The sequence below is a fragment of the Microtus oregoni genome, unplaced genomic scaffold (assembly GCF_018167655.1).
Source record: "Microtus oregoni isolate MIOR12 unplaced genomic scaffold, Mior012 000024F_ref0000369, whole genome shotgun sequence".
Classification (NCBI taxonomy): domain Eukaryota; kingdom Metazoa; phylum Chordata; class Mammalia; order Rodentia; family Cricetidae; genus Microtus; species Microtus oregoni.
Window position 1 is genome coordinate 16,446,645 of NW_024543083.1, and position 18,605 is coordinate 16,465,249.

The window sequence follows — 18,605 nt, forward strand, 5'->3', positions numbered from 1 at the left end:
CTAATAAGCCAACACATGTATTCTCACTCACGTGTGGCCTCTGAGAGAGTTAATAGCAGAGGAGAGTCAGATAGTGGTCACTTGAGGCTGGGAATGGCAGAGGGGTGTAGGCCGGGGGATGGCTAGGTTACACGGCAGGTATTAAAATTCAGCTGGGAGGAAGAATAGATTAATTTTAGGGTGTGACTTTTGCTTTCATTTATGTATATGAGCGTGTGTCTGAGTGTGGGTTTGAGCTGTGAGTGCAGTGTATGTGGAAGCCACGTTCCTGAGCTAGAGTTATAGACAGCTCTGAACTTGGGTCCTTTGCAAGAGCAGCTCATGTTCTTAACCACAGAGCCGTCCCTGCAGCCTCAGGGAGAATAAATTCCATTTTATGACACAGCATTGTGAATTTTACAGTAACCTGTCATATCCTTTATAAAGAACAAGAGGTTCACTCAAAGGCCCCAAGGTGAAAGGAAAAGCATGAAGATATTTACTTTGATCTGACTATTACGTGTCTATGTTTATTGAGGTGTGGCAGTATTCCCCGTAAGCATATAGCCGTCGTGTCTAAGGTAAGAGGATAAATAAAATAGAAAAGGAAGTTCTGCACTCATATTCTATTTTCTGATATTATTAGAGATGTAGGCTGGGCTGTGAGGCATCACAGAGTGATGTGACGCCTTCTTATTGAGGCTTCTTTCTTGGGAGGACTTGTTAGATCAGTGGTTCTCAGCCTTCCTAATACTACAGCCCTTTAATACAGTTCCTCGTGTCGTGGTGACCTCCAGCCGTAAAATTATTTCATTGCTGCTTTGTAACTGTAATTTTGCTACTGTTATGAATTGTAATATAAATCTCTGATATGTAGGATATCTGATCTGATAACCTGCAGGTTGAGAACTGCTGCCAGTCTCTTGGTCTCTACACTGGCACCACAGTTAAACAACAAGAACTGGAAAAACATCCCCTTGAATGCTGCCATTAACACCTTTATTAAAAATAGGGGAACTGTTTGGTATTTACCACCAACCGTTAGAGTTTTCAATCAAGTAACTGAATTGAGCAAGAGCTTAGGGTTCTATAGATTTGTCCCCGGCCATCCAGTTTTTTGTTCCTCTTTCTGAAATAAACATACTTAACAGTTCTTCCTCATGGTCTAATTTCCAAAGAACACTTGACTAGAAAGGTTTATTTTCCTTTGGTTTCTGCCTTTAAGTTGAAATAGAAATATAGAGAGCCTTTAGTTCTTTCTGAAAATTATATCAAAATAACTCAGTCCCCCTGTGGGAAAGAGACTTAATTTCTGTATTTGGTGTTGGAACACATTAATTTTCACTGGGATGTTTTCTTTCACATTGGTCTTTTTCTGTATCTATCATTTCCTGATTCTGATTGCTCCATCAGCTTGGTAATTGTGGTTTTTTTCCCCTGCAGGCTGTTTTGGTGTTTTGTTTTGTTTTTTTTCCAATTGGTATTAAAGCCCCATTCCCCTGCTCTTGTCTCCTTGTGATTGCTTTTTGACAGACACTGGAGTTGCGAGTTCAAACTTGCTCTCGCTGCTAGAAGAGGAGCATGCTGGTGAGCTGTGAGCAGGACCAAAGGCAGGCTTGCTTCCAGCTCCTGGCCGAGGCTTAGCTAGAAGTATCTGTTATGGCCACAAAGCAATTTTTATTTCATTCACATGAAAGCTCGGAGCTTTTGAGCCTTTGGGGTCCTAGGACAGGAGCCTGCCTCCCAAGGACTAGGTAGACTATCTGGCTCTTCTTCTGTTTGGGTGCTTTATTTTTTCTTTAAAGCATATTAGAATTTAAACAAAAAAGAGCTTATTAACCATTAAGTTAATTTGTAGACCCATATTTGTAGGATGTAAACACACATACATGTATACATATACACACATAGACCCAGCAAGCATGCCAGGTCAAAAAGGAGCGAGTTTAATAATAAATACTTTTTGTTTTGAGACAGTTTCATATATCACAGGCTTACCTTGAAGTCACTTTATAGCCAAGGATAACCTTGAATTTCTGATAATTTTACCCCCATTCCCTAAGTGCTAGGGTTATAGGTATGCACCGTTGTGCCTGGGATTATGTAGTGCTGGGAATTAAATTTGGGGCTTTGTGCGTGTCAGCCTGCCACTCTATCAACTGAGCTACACCCCGTCTAATACTTTCTTATACACATTGTGGGCTTATACGAAGACGCAGCCTTCAAACAAAAATAACATCCATTTATTTCTGCTTTTAATAGTAATCAAAAAGCAACCTGGCCAATTAAAAAACATGCATTGTTTGCTAAAGAAGTTCTTATTTATAGGAAATGGTCAAGCAATGTATAAGTTTTGCTTTGTTTTAACCTGGATGTTGGGTGTTAGGCGTGAACACAAAATGGCCTCTACAGAGTTATGATCTAAAATAGCTAATTTTTCTGTTTTAAGTTAGTGGCCCAAACACTGTTAGTGACAGGAAAGAAATTCTCTTTGCCTCAGATTTGTAGACTGTGAGTGCCAACCTGATACTTGTAGCTGCATCTCTGCCCTTGTAAACCTTTGGGGATTTTATTTCCGTCGTTCTTAAGCTTGGTAGAGAGGAAACAAGTAAGAGCAAGACGTAGAACATCTTGTGTTAGAGGACAGGTCTTTTGTTCTTCAGTTTCAGCGTCCGCCCTTTGTTCTCAAATGCCAGGGTTAAAGGAAAGTCCATGAATAAACCTTCCAGCAATATTAGTTGGTGGAAAGAAATGAACAATGTTTTGCTCTATAAGCTTTGCTTTTTTATAACTGATTTGCAAATTAAGATCACATTATTTTCAAAAATACTTTCTGCTTTATATTGCAGCAGTTGAAAATGTTTAGATATTGGTTGGCAAAGTTATTTTAGATGTCTAGATATTAGGATTAAATTAGGTTAATATTTATTAGTTAAACTTAATGTTAAAGACAAAAACTTTAACTTTAATGAGGCACCCATCTTGACATCTCTTTGCAAGCAGCTGCATATGTGCTTGTTCATAGACTTACTTCATAAATAATGCACCAAAGACGGTGTCTGTGCTGCTTCTCTCGTCGCTGTGACAAAATAAGTAGCAAAACCAACTGACGGGAGGGAGGGTTTGTCTTGGGTCACAGTTTGAGTCTGGCAAGGAAGGCAAGGCAGTACTCTTAACCACTGAGCCATCTCTCTAGCCCGATGTCTTGGTTTTTGCACACTTGAAGTTATGTGACATTTTTCCCATTCCTATCTTCTATATTAAAACTTGAGATATAAACTTCAAGGACTTTCATGCTTAAATTGTGTCTATATTTATTTTTAAAATGCAAACCCATTTTCCTGCGTTCTGAAGTCTTTTTGTGGTCTTCTTGATAACCCAGGTCATTACTGTTAGTGTTAGTTCTGTTAGTTCTGTCATGTTGCATGACTAAGGAAGATTGGGATGGCATGGATGTGCCTCTCTTTGATACATCAGCATTTTTGCTCTTAGTTATGGTGTGCTGCTTGAAGACTTCTTTTCATTTATTCATTTATTTGTCACGTGTGTACATACCCAGATACACACACACACACACACACACACACACACAGCAATAGCAACAATACCAGCAACAGTTATCTCCTTCTGCTGTATTCCAGGGTTGGCAGCAAGCACCTTTGCCCTCTGAGCCATCTCACAGTCCACACAAGGCAGTTGGTGGTTCTTAAGCAAAGGATAAACATGAGTAGATTCATATTAAGAAATGACAGTTCTATCCTTCAATCAGGTCTAGGCAGAGAGTGGAGGATAAACTGCCGTCGCCTGTGGATCATGATGACCGTGTGTTCACGACAGGGGAGCAGACCAGAAGGCACTGGCCCACACTGAAGGAGCAAGCTGCTGTTCTAGAGCAGTCTGAGCCAGAAAATATGTGGTTTTTCTGTAACCCTCAGAATGAATGAATATCTATTAATGCATAAATGAATGAGTAATAAAATAATAACCCATAAACTGTGAAAATGTAAATAGCTTCCTAAAGAAGAATTCCATATAGTAATGAGAGAATTGAAGCCAACATTGAGTCCTCGACCATTTGTGCCACAAGCAGGCCCTACAGTTGCTTTAACTGACTTAATGGAGAAGAGGCATGAAGCCCTAAAATCTCTCCCCTGCGATATTTGTTCCCTGGAAAGGGCAACATGGTAACTTTGCCGGAAAAAAATCCCAACAGACTTACCCAGTTGTGGTTGAGGTTAATGTCAGAAGAAAGGAGACACGCCAACACTCTCAGTCCTGGCTGATGCCTTGAAAGCATCGCCCCATAAATAACAGTGTTACCCAATTAAAAAACTTCAGGCTGATACCTGACAGACCAAAATTAGGACTAGTCTACAAAATATCTGACACTGATCATCAGAAAACAAGAACATAAACACCAAGGTGAATAGGAAAAGTGAGTGCTGGCTTCTAGGACGTGGGAGGAAGTGAGGGCTAGAAGAGGCATTAGATATGGAACTGATTGTCATAGCTAGTAAGACACAGCCAAGCCTGTGCCAGCACGTGCCAGTGTTGACAGGTGCTCCCTGTCGGGTAAGAAGTTAGGCTCAGGGGACACCGAAGGCTACACAGGGGCTCTCTGTTCTCCATGCTGGTGTTTAATGGGAAAGGAAAAGCAAATCATAGCTCTTGTTGTGGTCAGAGGGAATGACTGGTTAGGAAGACCTGGGCAGACGGCATGGTGGTTGCACTGGCCAGGGTTCCCGTTAAAGATGGGGGGGGGGGGCAGTGTGGGCTGAGGTCTCTAGACCACTGGGATCCAGGAGTACCTAAGCCAAGGAGAGACTAGCCAGGAAGGCACAAGGTTTGGTGGTTAAAGTACCAGCGAATAAGGGGCTGGTTATAGGATACAAACAGCCTGCCTACCGTCTGGCTTTCTGTCTAGCTATATTTTTATTAATCCTTGAGAATTTTATACATGCATACGTGTTTTTTTTATATTCATCCCCACTCTTCCTGCTACCTCCTCCCAGATCCACCTTCAACGCCTCCTAACTCCGCGTCCATATGTATATATGTATATATGTATGTATGTATGTATGTATAATATATCCCACCAAGTCCAGTTTGCACACTCATGTCCAGCACCCTGGTCTCTGACTTTTACAATCTCCCTGCCTCCTCTTCCTTGATAGTCTTTGGTCCTCAGGTATAGGGGATGTGATGCAGATGCCCCAGTTGTGACTGAGCACGCACAGACACTTACTTTCCATTGTGGGCCAGTTGGGAGTTTTTGCATTAACATCCCCCACTACATAAATAAATGTCTCTGATGAGGTCTGAGAGCTGCGCTGGTCAGTGGGTATAGAGATCTGACTTTAGAGAGACTTTTGGTACTGTGTCCATTTAGCAGACTAAGAACGGGTCCACCCCTGGTGCCTATGATTTCCCTAACAGTGGATTCTTGGCCAATACCTGGCATGAATTTCCTCATGTGGAATGGGTCTTAAATCCAATCAGAAGGCAGTTGATTACTATCATAACACCCATCCCTCTACTGCACCCATGAGCATATCTTATCATGCTAGTAATATTGTGGCCCTGAGAGTTCACAGCTGGGTAAGACTGTTCCAGTATTATGAGAGCTAGCCATCAGGGAGGAAGTCTCCTGGTCATGACCAAAGCATGTGCCATCTTTAGCAATAGGTTCTTACCATCAAGTTCCTGTGGGCAGCCAAGAGTAACAGCAATGGCCTTTATTGTTTTGCGGGTCTCTGGAACAACTTCTGACCAAGAACTCAGGGAAAAGTCAGCCATATCATGATCTGTGCTTTTTCCTTTGACAGCCTGTGGGTTCTTATCCCCTGCATAGAGTGATTTCAGTTAAACTCTGAGAGCTTTCCCACTAAGATCAGGAACAAGACAAAGACGTTCACTCTGTACTCCTTTAGTGTCAACCTTGAAGTCCCAGCTAGAACAGTGAGACTTGAGAAAGAAATAAAAGGGATGCACATAGGAAAAGGAGAAGTCAAAGTCTCCCTATGTGTAGCTGATATCATTCTAAGCATAAGAGACCCCATGTGCCACACCAGGAAACTTCTGGAATTGGTAAGCACTTCAGCCAAAGTGGTAGGTTACTAACTAATGTCTAAAAATGAGTAACTTTCCCATAAACCAAAACAAACAGACTAAGAAAGAAATCAGGGACACAGTTCTATTTCCTAAAAACAAAACACACACACACACACATGCTTGCACATGCGATACACACACACAGGCTTGCACATGCGATACACACACACAAACACACACGAAGGCAGGGAGAGAGGAAGGGAAGGGAGCGAGAAAACACATGGCATAAAACAAACCAACAAAGTGGGAAGACTTATACAATGAAGACTTCTAAACACTGGAGACATATTTGAAGACACCCGTGGAAGGAGAGACCTCGATGAACATGCATTGTTAGGATCAATATTGTGAAAAACGGCTTCCTATCAAGAGCAGTCTACAAATTCAATGCAATCTCTCAAAAATTAAACACAATTCCAAACAGAAATTGAAAAAAAAATCTTAAATTCACATGGAGACACACACACAAGAGACCCCAGAGAGCCAAACAGTCTTGAATATTAAGAATGCTACTGGAGATATCACCATTCCTGATTTTAATACCACAGACTCTTAGTAGCAAAACCGCATGGTGCCTTGGACAAAAACAGACACATTTATCAAGGGAATAGAATTAGGAACCAGATCTAAGTGCAGCCACCTGATTTTTGATAAAAGTGCCAGAAATACACATTGGGGGGAAAGACTTTAACGGTATGGGCAAGACTGGCTATTTGAATGTAGAAGAATAGATGTGGTCCTTCCCTCTCACCCTGCACACAAATCAATTCCAAATTGATCAAAGAGCTCAATGTTAGACCTGAAACGGAAACTTCCAGAAGCAAGAATAGCGAGTAGCTTAAACAAACGAGAAAGCCAGCCAGTGTCGTAGTTGCTACCATTGAAACGCACTAAAGGGGTTACCCAGCACAAATTATCTGAGCGTATGATCCCTTTACAGCTGGAGCGATTCTGTGTAGACCAAGGAGCTCTCATCCACGAGCCTCCCCTAGTGTCTTTTCTCGTATTTCACACTGCGAATCACGGTCTTCAGATGTTCTGATTCCTGTCTGAAGGCTCTGAGATACTTAGGCGCTGTAGGAGTGCAGACTAAAGTGAGGAATTCCCACATCTGCGCTAAACCTGCAGGAGCTATACAAACCTGTTCCTCCATGGGTAGTCAGCAGTTCAAAGGGAGAGACAGTGGAGAGTGTGCTCAGTAAAACTATCCCCCAGCAGTGGGCAACTCCACCGATGCAATAAATCAGAACAGGCCAAATCAAACCCAATTAAAGTCCTGGTTTTATTCTGAGCGAAGCATTCCTGGGTGGTCTCCTGAAAGAGGGGAAACCACATAGCCTTTCCTTAGGAGGCCCTTTAAATACCCTGTAGGCGAGGTCTTGAGCATCTCTGGGGGAGGAACTAACACTTGGCTGACTCTGAGGGGCGGGGTCTGGAATGGGAGGAGTGAGAGCTGAGGCGGAGTTTCCACCTAGACAGAGTGTATGCCCTTCCATGACCTGCTGGTCGCACAGCTGATCTGTCACACCTCGGACTATAGGACAACTGTCCAGTTTAGCTGGTTTCTGGAACCTGATGCCAGTTCCACTGTGGGGTGGCTCATTGACTGCTCAGGGGGAGAAATGCACTGTAGCACCGACCCCCATCAGGGAAAAGCGGGGTCATGTATGTAGCCCAGGTGCCTGCTCCAGGTGCAGTGACAGGTAAAGCCCTGAGTGCTCTTGGCCCCCCGGCAGGCCGAGGATCCTCCCCTCTCTGAGAGGCGGGGCCTTGAGATTGAGAAGGCCTTGAGACAGACACAAAGTGGATCATCCTCTGAGGGCGGGGCCTGTGTGGGGTCACTGAGGGGCAGAGCATGGGAGTCCATTTGAACTGTGAGCTTTGGGAGATTGCATGCCACGCAGTGTCGGCATAGTGGCCTGAGAGTATGGGCCTAAGCATTCTCTGAGCTGGAGCCAGTCGCCTGGCTTCTGGGTAGTAAGGATGCCTTTGTTCTGAGTGGAAGCCATATGCAATTTAAGTAAATGTAGTAAATCATTTCTGTTGTTGATCTGCTGCCTTTGTAGTGTTTACTGAAAAAGTGCTGAAGAGGCTTTTTCCTGATGTTTCAAGTGGCCGAGATAAGGGAACACCTCAGCCTGCTGCTTTGGAGACACCACCTGAGAATGGGACCCCAGAGGCCGTACAGCACACACATGTTCACAGGCTGGCAGGTAAGGACGGATTGTATTTCCCTGCACTTAACTCTGGGCGTGTGTCCCCTTAGCCTGGGGCCTCTGTGGAGAACACACTTCAAGTCTTGACAGCAGTTCAGCAGGACAGCCTCATTCTCTACTCATTCAGCGTGAGTCAGCTGATTCGATGGAGGGCCAATGGGCTTAGAGCTTCCCAGCCACACAGAGGCCACCATGTAGTCTCTGTTGGGCTCATTTGCACATTGTGATATGAGTAGGTTTGGGCTCAGCTACAGTGAGAACTGTTAGTATCCACAGTCATTACGCTGACTCCCGACAGCCCCTTTGGTACCAATGTGGCTTCCATTGACTCAGCTGATGTTCCTTGTGCATTGCTCTTTGGCAAAAGTTTATCCTGGAAAAGTGGGCAGCAGGAAGCCCACAGTGAGAGCCGCAACAACTCCAGTTCTCACACAGTGCAGCAGTGTCAACTAGGGGACAGTTCCTCGGACGGCATGTGCCAGACCACATGGTGTACAGCCACAGGAGGGGAAACATATTTAGAATGTACTTAGGGATTGTGCTGGTTTAGTGAGGTGGTAGTTGTAGGTTCTTCTCCCTGATCCATGACGTCTCTTGTACCAGATAGTTGAATAGGTGTCCCTTTTACTGAGTGGGTCATAAGACCAGTTAGAGAGCTGTTGGGTACCACCTAAGTGTTGTGCCATTGCTGCACCCTTAGGGTTATAGTGCCATGGTGGTTGGCATGGTTCATAGGTGCCATAGCTCAGCAGACTATTGCTTTCTTCCCACCAATCCTCTGGTACCATGAAAGCTTGTCTTCAGGGAGGAGGCTTTCAGGTCGGTTCCAGCACAGGTCCTTTGGGTTCTGGGTCCAAAGTGCATAGTATCTTCAGCAATTGAGACTTAACCCACCACTTCAGGGAGGCAGTCAAGGGCAATAGCAGTGGCCTATGATGTTTTGGAAGTCTCTTAGGCAGCCCCAACCAATAATTCAGAAGAGGACTTTTCATACCTGGTGTTGTAGGGTTTTGGCAGATAGTCCTTGGATCTTGGGGGAACATTATCAGCCCAGATGGGAAAATTTCATTTAAATGCACTTTTTCTTTCTCTTTCTCTCTCTCTCTCTCTCTCCCTCTCTCTCTCTCTCTCTCTCTCTCCCTCCCTCCCTCCCTCCCTCCCCTTCCCCCACCCCTCCCTCTCTTTCTCTCTCTGTCTTTGTATAGACGTATAGACTTATATGCATTATATATAATTTTAGGTAAAAAGATAATACGATTCCCTATACTTTCTCAGACATCCTTACAGTTATTTTACCATCCTTCCTCCTCTCTATCAGATTAAAGCCCCCCAAGTTCCCCTTATTTCCCCTTAAAATCTTGTACCTTGCTATCCCCCTCTCTATTGCCCCTTTCCTCTCCTGGGTTCTGAAGGTCTTCCAGGTTCTATGCCCTCATCTGAAGACTCGGAGCAGGAACCACGGACAGGAGAGGTCCTGGGGCTTTCGTCTGTCTGGGTCTGGGTTACTTCACTCAATACGACCTTTTCTAGTTCTAGCCGTTAAACTACACACTTCATGGTTTCACTTTTCTTTACAGCTAAAGAAAATCTTATTGTGTGTGTGTGTGTGCGTGCGTGCGTGTGTGTGTGTGTGTGCATGTGTGTGTGTGTGTGTCACATTTTCGTTCTTCATTCATCTGTTGACGTTTCATTGCCTACCTATTGTGAACGGGGAAGTAAGGAACATGGCAGAGCAAGTATCTGGATGTCAAGTCCTTGGGGAAGATGCCAAGGCGTGGCATGTCTGGGTAATGCGGTAGATTTATTTGTAGCTTTTTTGAGAGTTCTCCATCCTGATTTGCAGAGTGCCTACACCAGTTCCCAGTTCCACCACCAGTGAACGAAGGGACACTTTTCCCTGTTCCCTTGCCAGCATCCGTTGTCTGTTGTTTTGTTCATCTTTGCCGTTCTGACTGGAGTTAGATGAATCTCAAAATTGTTTTGATTTGCATTTTCCTAATTGTTATGGATGATGAACATTTTTTGAGGTATTTCTAAGCCATTTTTATTTCTTCGATTGAGAACTCTCTGTTTAGATCCAAAGCCCAGTTTTTATGGGGCTATTTGTCTCTTTGACTCTTTGTTTTTTAGTTCTTTGTGCATTCTGGATATTCATCCTCTGTCAGATATATAGCTGGGGAAGATTACTATTTTGTGAGCGTCTTCATTCAATTATTTCTTTAGCTGTACAGAAGTGTTTTAGTTTCATGAAGTCCCACTGTCAGTTGTTGGCTTAGTTCCTCGGCAAATGGGGCTCTGTTCAGAAAGCCTTTCCTGTGCACGTATCCTGGAGTGCACTGTGTCTTCTACCAGCTTCAGCGTTTCAGGCTTCACATTAGGTCTGTGATCTATTTGGAGTTAGTTTTTGTGCAAGATGATGGATAGTTTTTGTGCAAGGTGATTTTGGGGGTGGGGAGATGTAATTTTTTTAAGGTCAGTTGTATCATGGAACATTTTCCTTTCTCCTATAACCATCAGGGGTAGCTGGTACTGTAGTGTGTGTTGTTCATCATTGTCTTTCGAATGCAATACTCATGCCCAAACTGTCAGTCATGTTTTGTGTTCTGTCAGACCACAGGGACCACTCTCCACGTACCTCATTCTGGCCTCTTGTCGTTGGGAACTCTGAACAGGAAGCTGGTTTCCCACTTACGTGATATACTTGTTGGAGTGGCCAAGGGTGTGAATCTTGGTAGGAACACATTTATTTTAATGTTGAGGACAATTTATCAAGATGTAGGAGGAGAGAACGGGAAGCCATAATGGCAAAGACTGAGCCAGACATGATCTGACACCTGCTCCACCACTGCCCATTGAAGTCACTCCACCCTTTAGTGTGGCATAAGTAATGATCAGCATCTGACTGACAAAGTACAAAGGAGGAACAGATTCTGTAGCCAGGGACAGGCAGATGATGAGAAAGTGTTGCCTGGAGGGGCTTTGCTTCTTGCAGGCGGGCTTTTGACTGTCGTGGGTCTTGTAATTGGAAGCCTGAGCCAACTTTTCTTCATTCTCTAAGATGTGGGAGGGGAAAAAACTGTATCAAGCTATTCTCATTTGAGCTTCAAGTTATAAATCTAAGTACTCTACATTTGAAATTGGCTCTCTGTGGTATATTCTTAGGATGAAATGTTCTTCATACGTTACAGTCAGGCTATTAAGTATGTGAGTGGATATTGCTTGATAGGAGAGAAATACATTCCAACCATGTGAGCAAATTCAAATTTTAAATATTCTAAGTTTTAATAGTGGCTATTTTATATTGATGGAACTGTGGGAAATGTTTACTCTTTTCCTTGATTAATGGCCCTGTTTGCTGTAACATTTTGAATTTTCATTGTTATTACTGTTTTTTAAGGTACCTAGCCTGGTCCTTGGCCAGTAGGGAAATACAAAGAGGGCGGTGTTGGGGGAGAGAGGCATGACGTTGCATGTTTTATCATATGCAAAGGTGTATTTAATTACACACGTGTGTATAATATGTGATATGAAAGCAAGAGTAAGGATTTCAGGGGAGGAAGGGCACTAGCCAAGGGAGAAGGTATGGGGATGACAGCGGAAGAGAATTAAGAGCAGAGCACAGTATGTATGCAAGTGTGCATGCTGACTGAATGTGTTTTAAGATTTTAAAAATATATGAATAAGGAAAAACCCCAAACTGGCTTTAAAACTGCCTCTTGCCATTAGCATGGATAGGAAGTGGAGAAATCTTCCCTGCAATCGCATTGAGTCATAGTCGGGTCAGCACTAACACCTCACAGAGTTGTCCACCGGGTAGTGTGTCCATCTTCTGTTGCTGCCTTGGGTCAGGACACCTTGCTCTGTAGGTCCGTGTGTACACTCATTTCCGCATCTTCAGAAGTTCAGGTCTGTGTTGTGGAAGCCTTGACTGTCCTGATCCTTATGCCCTTCCCTGATCCCCCATCCCCCACGAGAAAAGGAGGTATTACTTCATTAGTGTATTTAGTAACACATAAATTTGTCCAGGGAAATGCAGGCACCTAGAAGACAAAGGGACACCAAGTGTGAGTTTGAGTAGCAACGGAAAGAGACCACTCCCCTGAGTCTCCTGTACTCTGCTGCCATTACTAAGGTCATTCTGAAGGCACTGTTCTCTGTGATGTTTGTAGTGGGTTAATGGCGTCCTTGGTGCCACCATCAGCATGGGGTGCTGTCCTTGGTACTGACTCCAGCCTAAGGGATCTGTCGGAGGTCAGGGTGCTGTCCTTGGTCCTGGCCCTTGTCTAAGGCGCTCTCTCTGCTGCTGAACCACTCGTGTGCACGTGGTCCAGTTCCCCAAAAGCCTTTCCAGGAAGACCTTTACTCCACAACAGGGAAATCTGGAACTCAGACAACATGGCTAGTTATGAGTCCTATCCTAACCTAGCAGTGATGTTAGTGCTTAAAATCATGTTGGGCCCAACAAATGCTTTTGCCTGCCTGAAATGGTGCCATAGATCTGAATTTATACTTCTGAGCTGTTTTGGCAGAGCTGCTGAGCTCCAGGCATGAGCGAATCTGAAATTTGTCACTGTGTTACAAAAGCAACACTAAGAATTATCAATGAGGCAGCAATTTCTCATAAATATATTTATGACGATTGTAAATTGTGGAAATAGCAAAACAGACATATTCTGGCAAGTTCAGGCTCACGCTTTACTGGGGACATGATCAAACCTGTGAAGAAGTAATCAGAAATATGAAAAAAAAATGCAATAAGACTATGGTTGTCTAAGAATATTTCCATAGTTTCTACAAAGAGGGCACTGAAGAGAGCATAATGCAGGAGGCAGCCACAGAGTTGCATCTGAAATGCAGTGCACACTGAGGTCCAGGAGCAGACTCTACAGTGAAGGGACAAGTGAGGACCATTCTCAACTGCGGAGCCGCTACACAGACATGGTACACACTGAGGTCCAGGAGCAGACTCTACAGTGAAGGGACAAGTGAGGACCATTCTCAACTGCGGAGCCGCTACACGGACATGGTTTTGAAGAGCACAGTGCTCAGCATGAGGAAGGAGGAGCAGGGTAGACATATGGGGTGACCACCTAGGTCACAGGACAGTGAGACAGACCCTCACAGTAAGGCGGCACACCACTCTAGGCTTCCCTTTGTTCAGGGTGGTGAATTACTGACTCCAGCCTTTGTCTACATTCAGATGTTTAAGTTGAAATTTTACTTAGTTAAAATTCAAAATTCTGTTTCCTGTTATGTTAGCAGTGTGTCCATCACTCCCTAACCTAGGATGGCAGTTGAAGCAATGGGCATTTAGATACGGGCATTTTTATCAAGCAGCATGTTCTCCTGGACCTCTGATCCACAGAGCACTGTGGGCCTGATGAGTTAGGGGGTCATGATTTTTTTTATTTTGTTAAGACCACCTATATAGCTGAGGAAAAATAAACTAACTAAATTCCAGACATAGAGAGAATTTAAAATTGAACATGAAAATATGAAAGTACTCAAGAAAACATAGGAGAACTCTTTCCCTATAAAGTTATACATATGGCCCAGGGTTATAAAAATTGTTGGTTTTACTTTATAAGATTCAAAAGTATGCGTGCAGAATTGCCACATGTGAAGTCAGAAAATAAATAGTGAACCAAGAAAATTATGGCAACTGATAGCATAGGCAAAGGATTCGTTTATTTAGTATACAAAAAAGTCATGTGTTGGGGAAAAAAGGTAAATACCTCAGATAAAAATGGGCAAAACAGGGTTATTGGCATTTCACAAAACAAATATGCAACTCTTTCAACCTTAAAGAAAGAGAGTGTTCTGTGTCTACTAATGAGAGAAACCCAAATTAAAAGTGAATTGTGATCCCTCTTCCATCTCTCCTGTTGTCATGGAATCATGAACCCATGTCCTTTGTCAGACACTCAGGTGTGGCTGTCCTGACTGAAGACAGACGGAAGAGACAGAAGATACAGTCACCCCTGACACCCACCTGGGTGCAGAAGGTCTGCATCTAGCCAGTCTCCCTGTGAACTGACTCCTGAATGCTAAGATTAGCATGCTCAGGGCTGAGAGATGGCTCAGGGGTTAAGAGCACTGGCTGCTCTTCCAGAGGTCCTGAGTTCAGTTCCCAGGAACCACATGGTGGCTCACAACCATCTGTAATAAGATCTGGCGCCCTCTTCTGACCTTCAGGAATACATGCAGGCAGATGCTGTATACATAATTAACAAATAAGCCTTTTTAAAAAATAAAAAGATTGGCATGCTCTAAGTTATTAACTATGACATTGTTCAGAATAAAGAGAGATCAGAAGTCTAAATTTTCACATTGGGGGCTAGTTCAAACCCTTTTTACATTTATTCATGTAGTTTGTGTGGGCGGAGGGTGTGTATGTGGGGGTAAGTGTGCCATCGTGTACTTGTAGAGGTCATCAATTCTGCCTACCGTGTGTGTTCTGGGATTGAACTCAGGTGTCGGGTTTGGCAAAAGCACTTTTGCCTGCTAAGCCTTCTCTCCGGCCCTGGGGTGGGGTTAGGGGATGGAGGGTTAATTAAGTGATTTGTGGCTCACTGTTTCCAGGGAGGTTGCGCTCCCCTAAAGGCATGCCAGCCCCTAGGTGGCCCAGTGAGAGCCAACTGTGTCATCAAGTGTAAAGACAAGAGACAATGTGAGGATAAGTTGGGAGTTGTGTGTCTTTCTGTTTGCGTATTCTCCAGCAGTCTGGCAGAATTCCCCAGCATAGGGCCAACAATCGGCACTTCCCAAGAAAGGCAGCAAGAGGTCAGAGCAGAGTGGGAGCCTGAACTGTGGACCTGTGGTGTCAATGTAGAATGACATCGTGTAGAAGGGAACGCGTGAAGATATTTTCAGACCTGCATCACTTAGGCACCTGTCCAATCACATGCCTATCAAAAGAACATCCTGTATGTTTCAGCAAAAACAGGAGGCAGAGACGATCGGGAAGAGCAGTGAATATAGAAATTGTTTTAAAACTTTCAGTGATGTGAATAAGTGTTGACTATAATAAAGAAGTGTAATAATCTCCAAATGTTTCACATGGTGTATAAGCCACTGCCGCTGCAACAGCAGGTCTCATGGAGAAAGGGGAAGGCCACTAGAGCGCTAACATTGGACGGGGTGGCTATGGCCGGGGCAGATTGGAGGGTACAGCAGTATGAACAGAGGCATTTCGTCACAGTTATTGTGGTTGGTAAACCCTGTAGAACTCCTTGGTTTATTTTTATTTTGAAGCAGAAGTCAGGGCCACCACAGAGCAAGAACAATAGGGTTTTCAGGACAGCCAGCACATGCTCTATGTCCAGGTGACTTTGGGGAGCATCTGATTAGACATTAGCTGCTGAGGAGTCACTCTGAGGGTGAGGGCTCTCTGCTCACCAGTGCTGTGGTTTTCTGGGTGCCAGACAAGAGGAGATTCGAAGGAGCCATGTTCTGCGGGCATGGGCAAAAGAGAGGTTCTACTAACCCACAGCTGGGAAGAGAAGGGAAATGGGTGGGAGGGCAGGAGCAGTTGGTGTGGCTCCAAGCGAGGCTACTTCCTGGCAGTATCTCACAAGCAAATAGAGCTGTTCAGTGCATATTCCTTCTGCTTGGGGATTTTGATTCCCAGCCTCTCAGCCTCCGGTGTGTATAACTGGAGGTATGGGAGCTGATGGTCTTCCCTCCTCTCCTAGGAAGATCAGCAGTCCAGGGAGCTGGGCGGATGGAAGCAGCAGCTGCTGCCCCTCGTGAAGATGATGGGCTGTAGAAAGAAACGGCCGGTAGCCATGCCATAGTGTGGCATAGACTTATGCCCCAGCAAAAGGTCTAACACCTACCTTTAGAAAGAGTCACTGTATAGGAAATTGGAACTAGACACTATTATAGGAGATCTGGTCACCTTTATTTACAGCTGAGCAAACCAAAGCCCCGGGTCATAGTTTCCCACCCCTCCTGGATGGCCCTGACTATGGTAGGGGTTTCATTTGCAGCTTAAGCCCTCTGTAGAGTTGGCATGCGGTTTCCAACCAGAGGAAGACTGTCTCCTGGCACGTTCCTCTTCCAAATCTGTTCTGAGAGACGTCATTATTTTCCAGCATGTGACTCATCTCATGCTCCGCTTCCATGATACTTCCTAGATCCATTCCAGTAATTTAAGTGAACAATGACATTTTTAAGTTCTATTTCACTTTCTTATTAAGAACGATTTAGTGGTTTAAAGCTTCCAAAAATACTCTGTGAAAAATGATCAAATGTTGATGTTGCACGATAGGATTAGTATACATAGCAGCATATCTCCATCTGCCCTTGATTCTAGCAGGGAAGGGTGTAGTAACTAATCAGCTGTGTGAATCAAATTACCAGAAGAACCAGAATTCTGGCAACGTTCTGAATACTTAGCCTCCAGAGAGTGAAATATATTGATGGCAGAGGAATTTAAAAAGGTTTCATGGTTTTTACATTTAAATGTCTTAAACGCACGTCTTCACTGTTCTATTTTGTTCTGTCTTGATCGTTGTTAGTTTAAAATAAATTGCTAATTGTTGGTTTAAAACCAAGGGAGTTCCAGGACAGGCTCCAAAGCTACAGAGAAACCCTGTCTCGAAAAACCAAAAAAAAAAAAAAAAAAAAAAAAAAAAAAAAAAAAAAAAAAATCTTAGTTATTCTGTAAAAGACTAGCGGGGATATCCTTTTGTGTTTGCCATGTATATGAGAGTCGCTTTAACATATTATCAGTAAAAATACAAAACTTAAGAGGATCGATAGAAAATATTGAAGAGTGGGAGAGAAGATCCCTTGTCTGCTTTGTAAATATGAAAACACAGTGAACGGTTAGTCTTTTCAAATCAACAATTCCGTTTCCAAGAATTTATCAGGAGAAACAAAATGGCCAAGCACGCACAGGGAAGCAGAACAGGGTGGATGTCTAATACAGGTTCACTGGTTTGCTGGATCATCCCTGATGGCACTGTTGGGAACCCTGTGGAAGCTTTGAGAGGCTGGACCAACTGAAGGCAGATCTCTGAAGCCTTGTTTCTCTCTCTGTCCCACTTCTACTTCTTGCTCTGTGGAGATGTGCACAGGTAGCCCTACTGTCCTGCTTCCACAGACATGGGCTCCTCCTCCACCTTTCCAGCCATTAGAGACTAACCCTCTCAACTGAAAGCCAAAGTGATGCTTGTCAGGTTCTTAGTTACAGAAGTGAAGAAAGTGCCTGGTGCAGATGGCCGTAGCCACTGTTCATAACAGTGACCATTCAAAACCCTCCCACACGCAGAATTCAGGACAGTAGTTAAAAGATCAGTTATAGTGTGTCCATAGCATAGAATATTTTGTGCTATTAAAAGAGTGTGCTGGCTAAAATCCTATGTTTTGTTTTGTGTTATTTTATGATACTAAACTCAATTAAATGCTTGTGTAATAAATGTAATCCATGTGAATTGTGTGTTGTGTGATGTCAAAATAATATTATATGTATAATTGATCTTTTAATCACTGTCCCGAATTCTGCATGTCTGTGTATCCGGATGTACTTGTGACCTAGAAGTGCAAATTCTGTGTGCACACGTTGACCTGAGAGGGTGTCCGTGTCCGTGTCTATACACAGTTGTGTCTGCACGCATGTGTCTGTAGATTTGTGGGGATGTGTTCCAAACATGTGTATCCACATTCTTTGTACATGTAACAGAGAAAATGTGGAGACAAAATTCAGGGGAAACTAAGTACAAAAATGTTGAAAGATTCATGTTCTGATAGTATGTCGTTTGCCCTGTTTATAATTTCTGCTTCACATTCCTGAGTTATATTTTATATCATGTTACAGAAACCGACAAGTTTACATTTTGACTACCTAATTGTAGCTGGTTCTCTTGTCACGACTGGTCACATAACCGAGTCACTTTCCTGAGAAAATGTTTAGCTTTTGAAATTCAGTGTTTATGACAGTGTCTTGGCTTTATTATTGAGTTACTTGATATCTTGTCTTCACTGAATTTTATTGGAGAAACAGCACTAATGTGATCAGGGTGAATAACTGTCTGCTTGTATTATGTAATATTTACTAGTGCACGCTGCACCCCTTTTCTCTACAGATGGTGACATCAAGATCCAGCCTGAACGTCGGCTGTACACTGTGAGCTTGCCTCCTCCAGGGTATGTTCCTAGCCCGCCAGAACCTGCCAGCTGTGCGAACTCCGAAAATGCTTCCAGTGGCGGCGACACAGAAGGTAAAACGTCTGGGCAGGGGAGATGGAGTGTTGTTCCTATCGTTATTTTCTGGTGTTACATCATTCCTCAGTC

General features: G+C 43.7%; 1 protein-coding gene across 3 annotated transcripts in view; it reads left to right on the plus strand.

Annotated features, from left to right (window-relative positions):
• The window catches only part of Erich1 (glutamate rich 1), a 53,961-nt gene that overhangs the window by 5,752 nt on the left and 29,604 nt on the right, over positions 1-18,605 (plus strand). For all 3 annotated transcript variants that reach the window (XM_041673861.1, XM_041673862.1, XM_041673863.1), the window contains exons 2-3: positions 8,157-8,303; positions 18,398-18,532. In XM_041673861.1, coding sequence (XP_041529795.1) covers positions 8,157-8,303; positions 18,398-18,532 — 282 coding nt within the window. The remainder of the gene's footprint in view (positions 1-8,156; positions 8,304-18,397; positions 18,533-18,605) is intronic.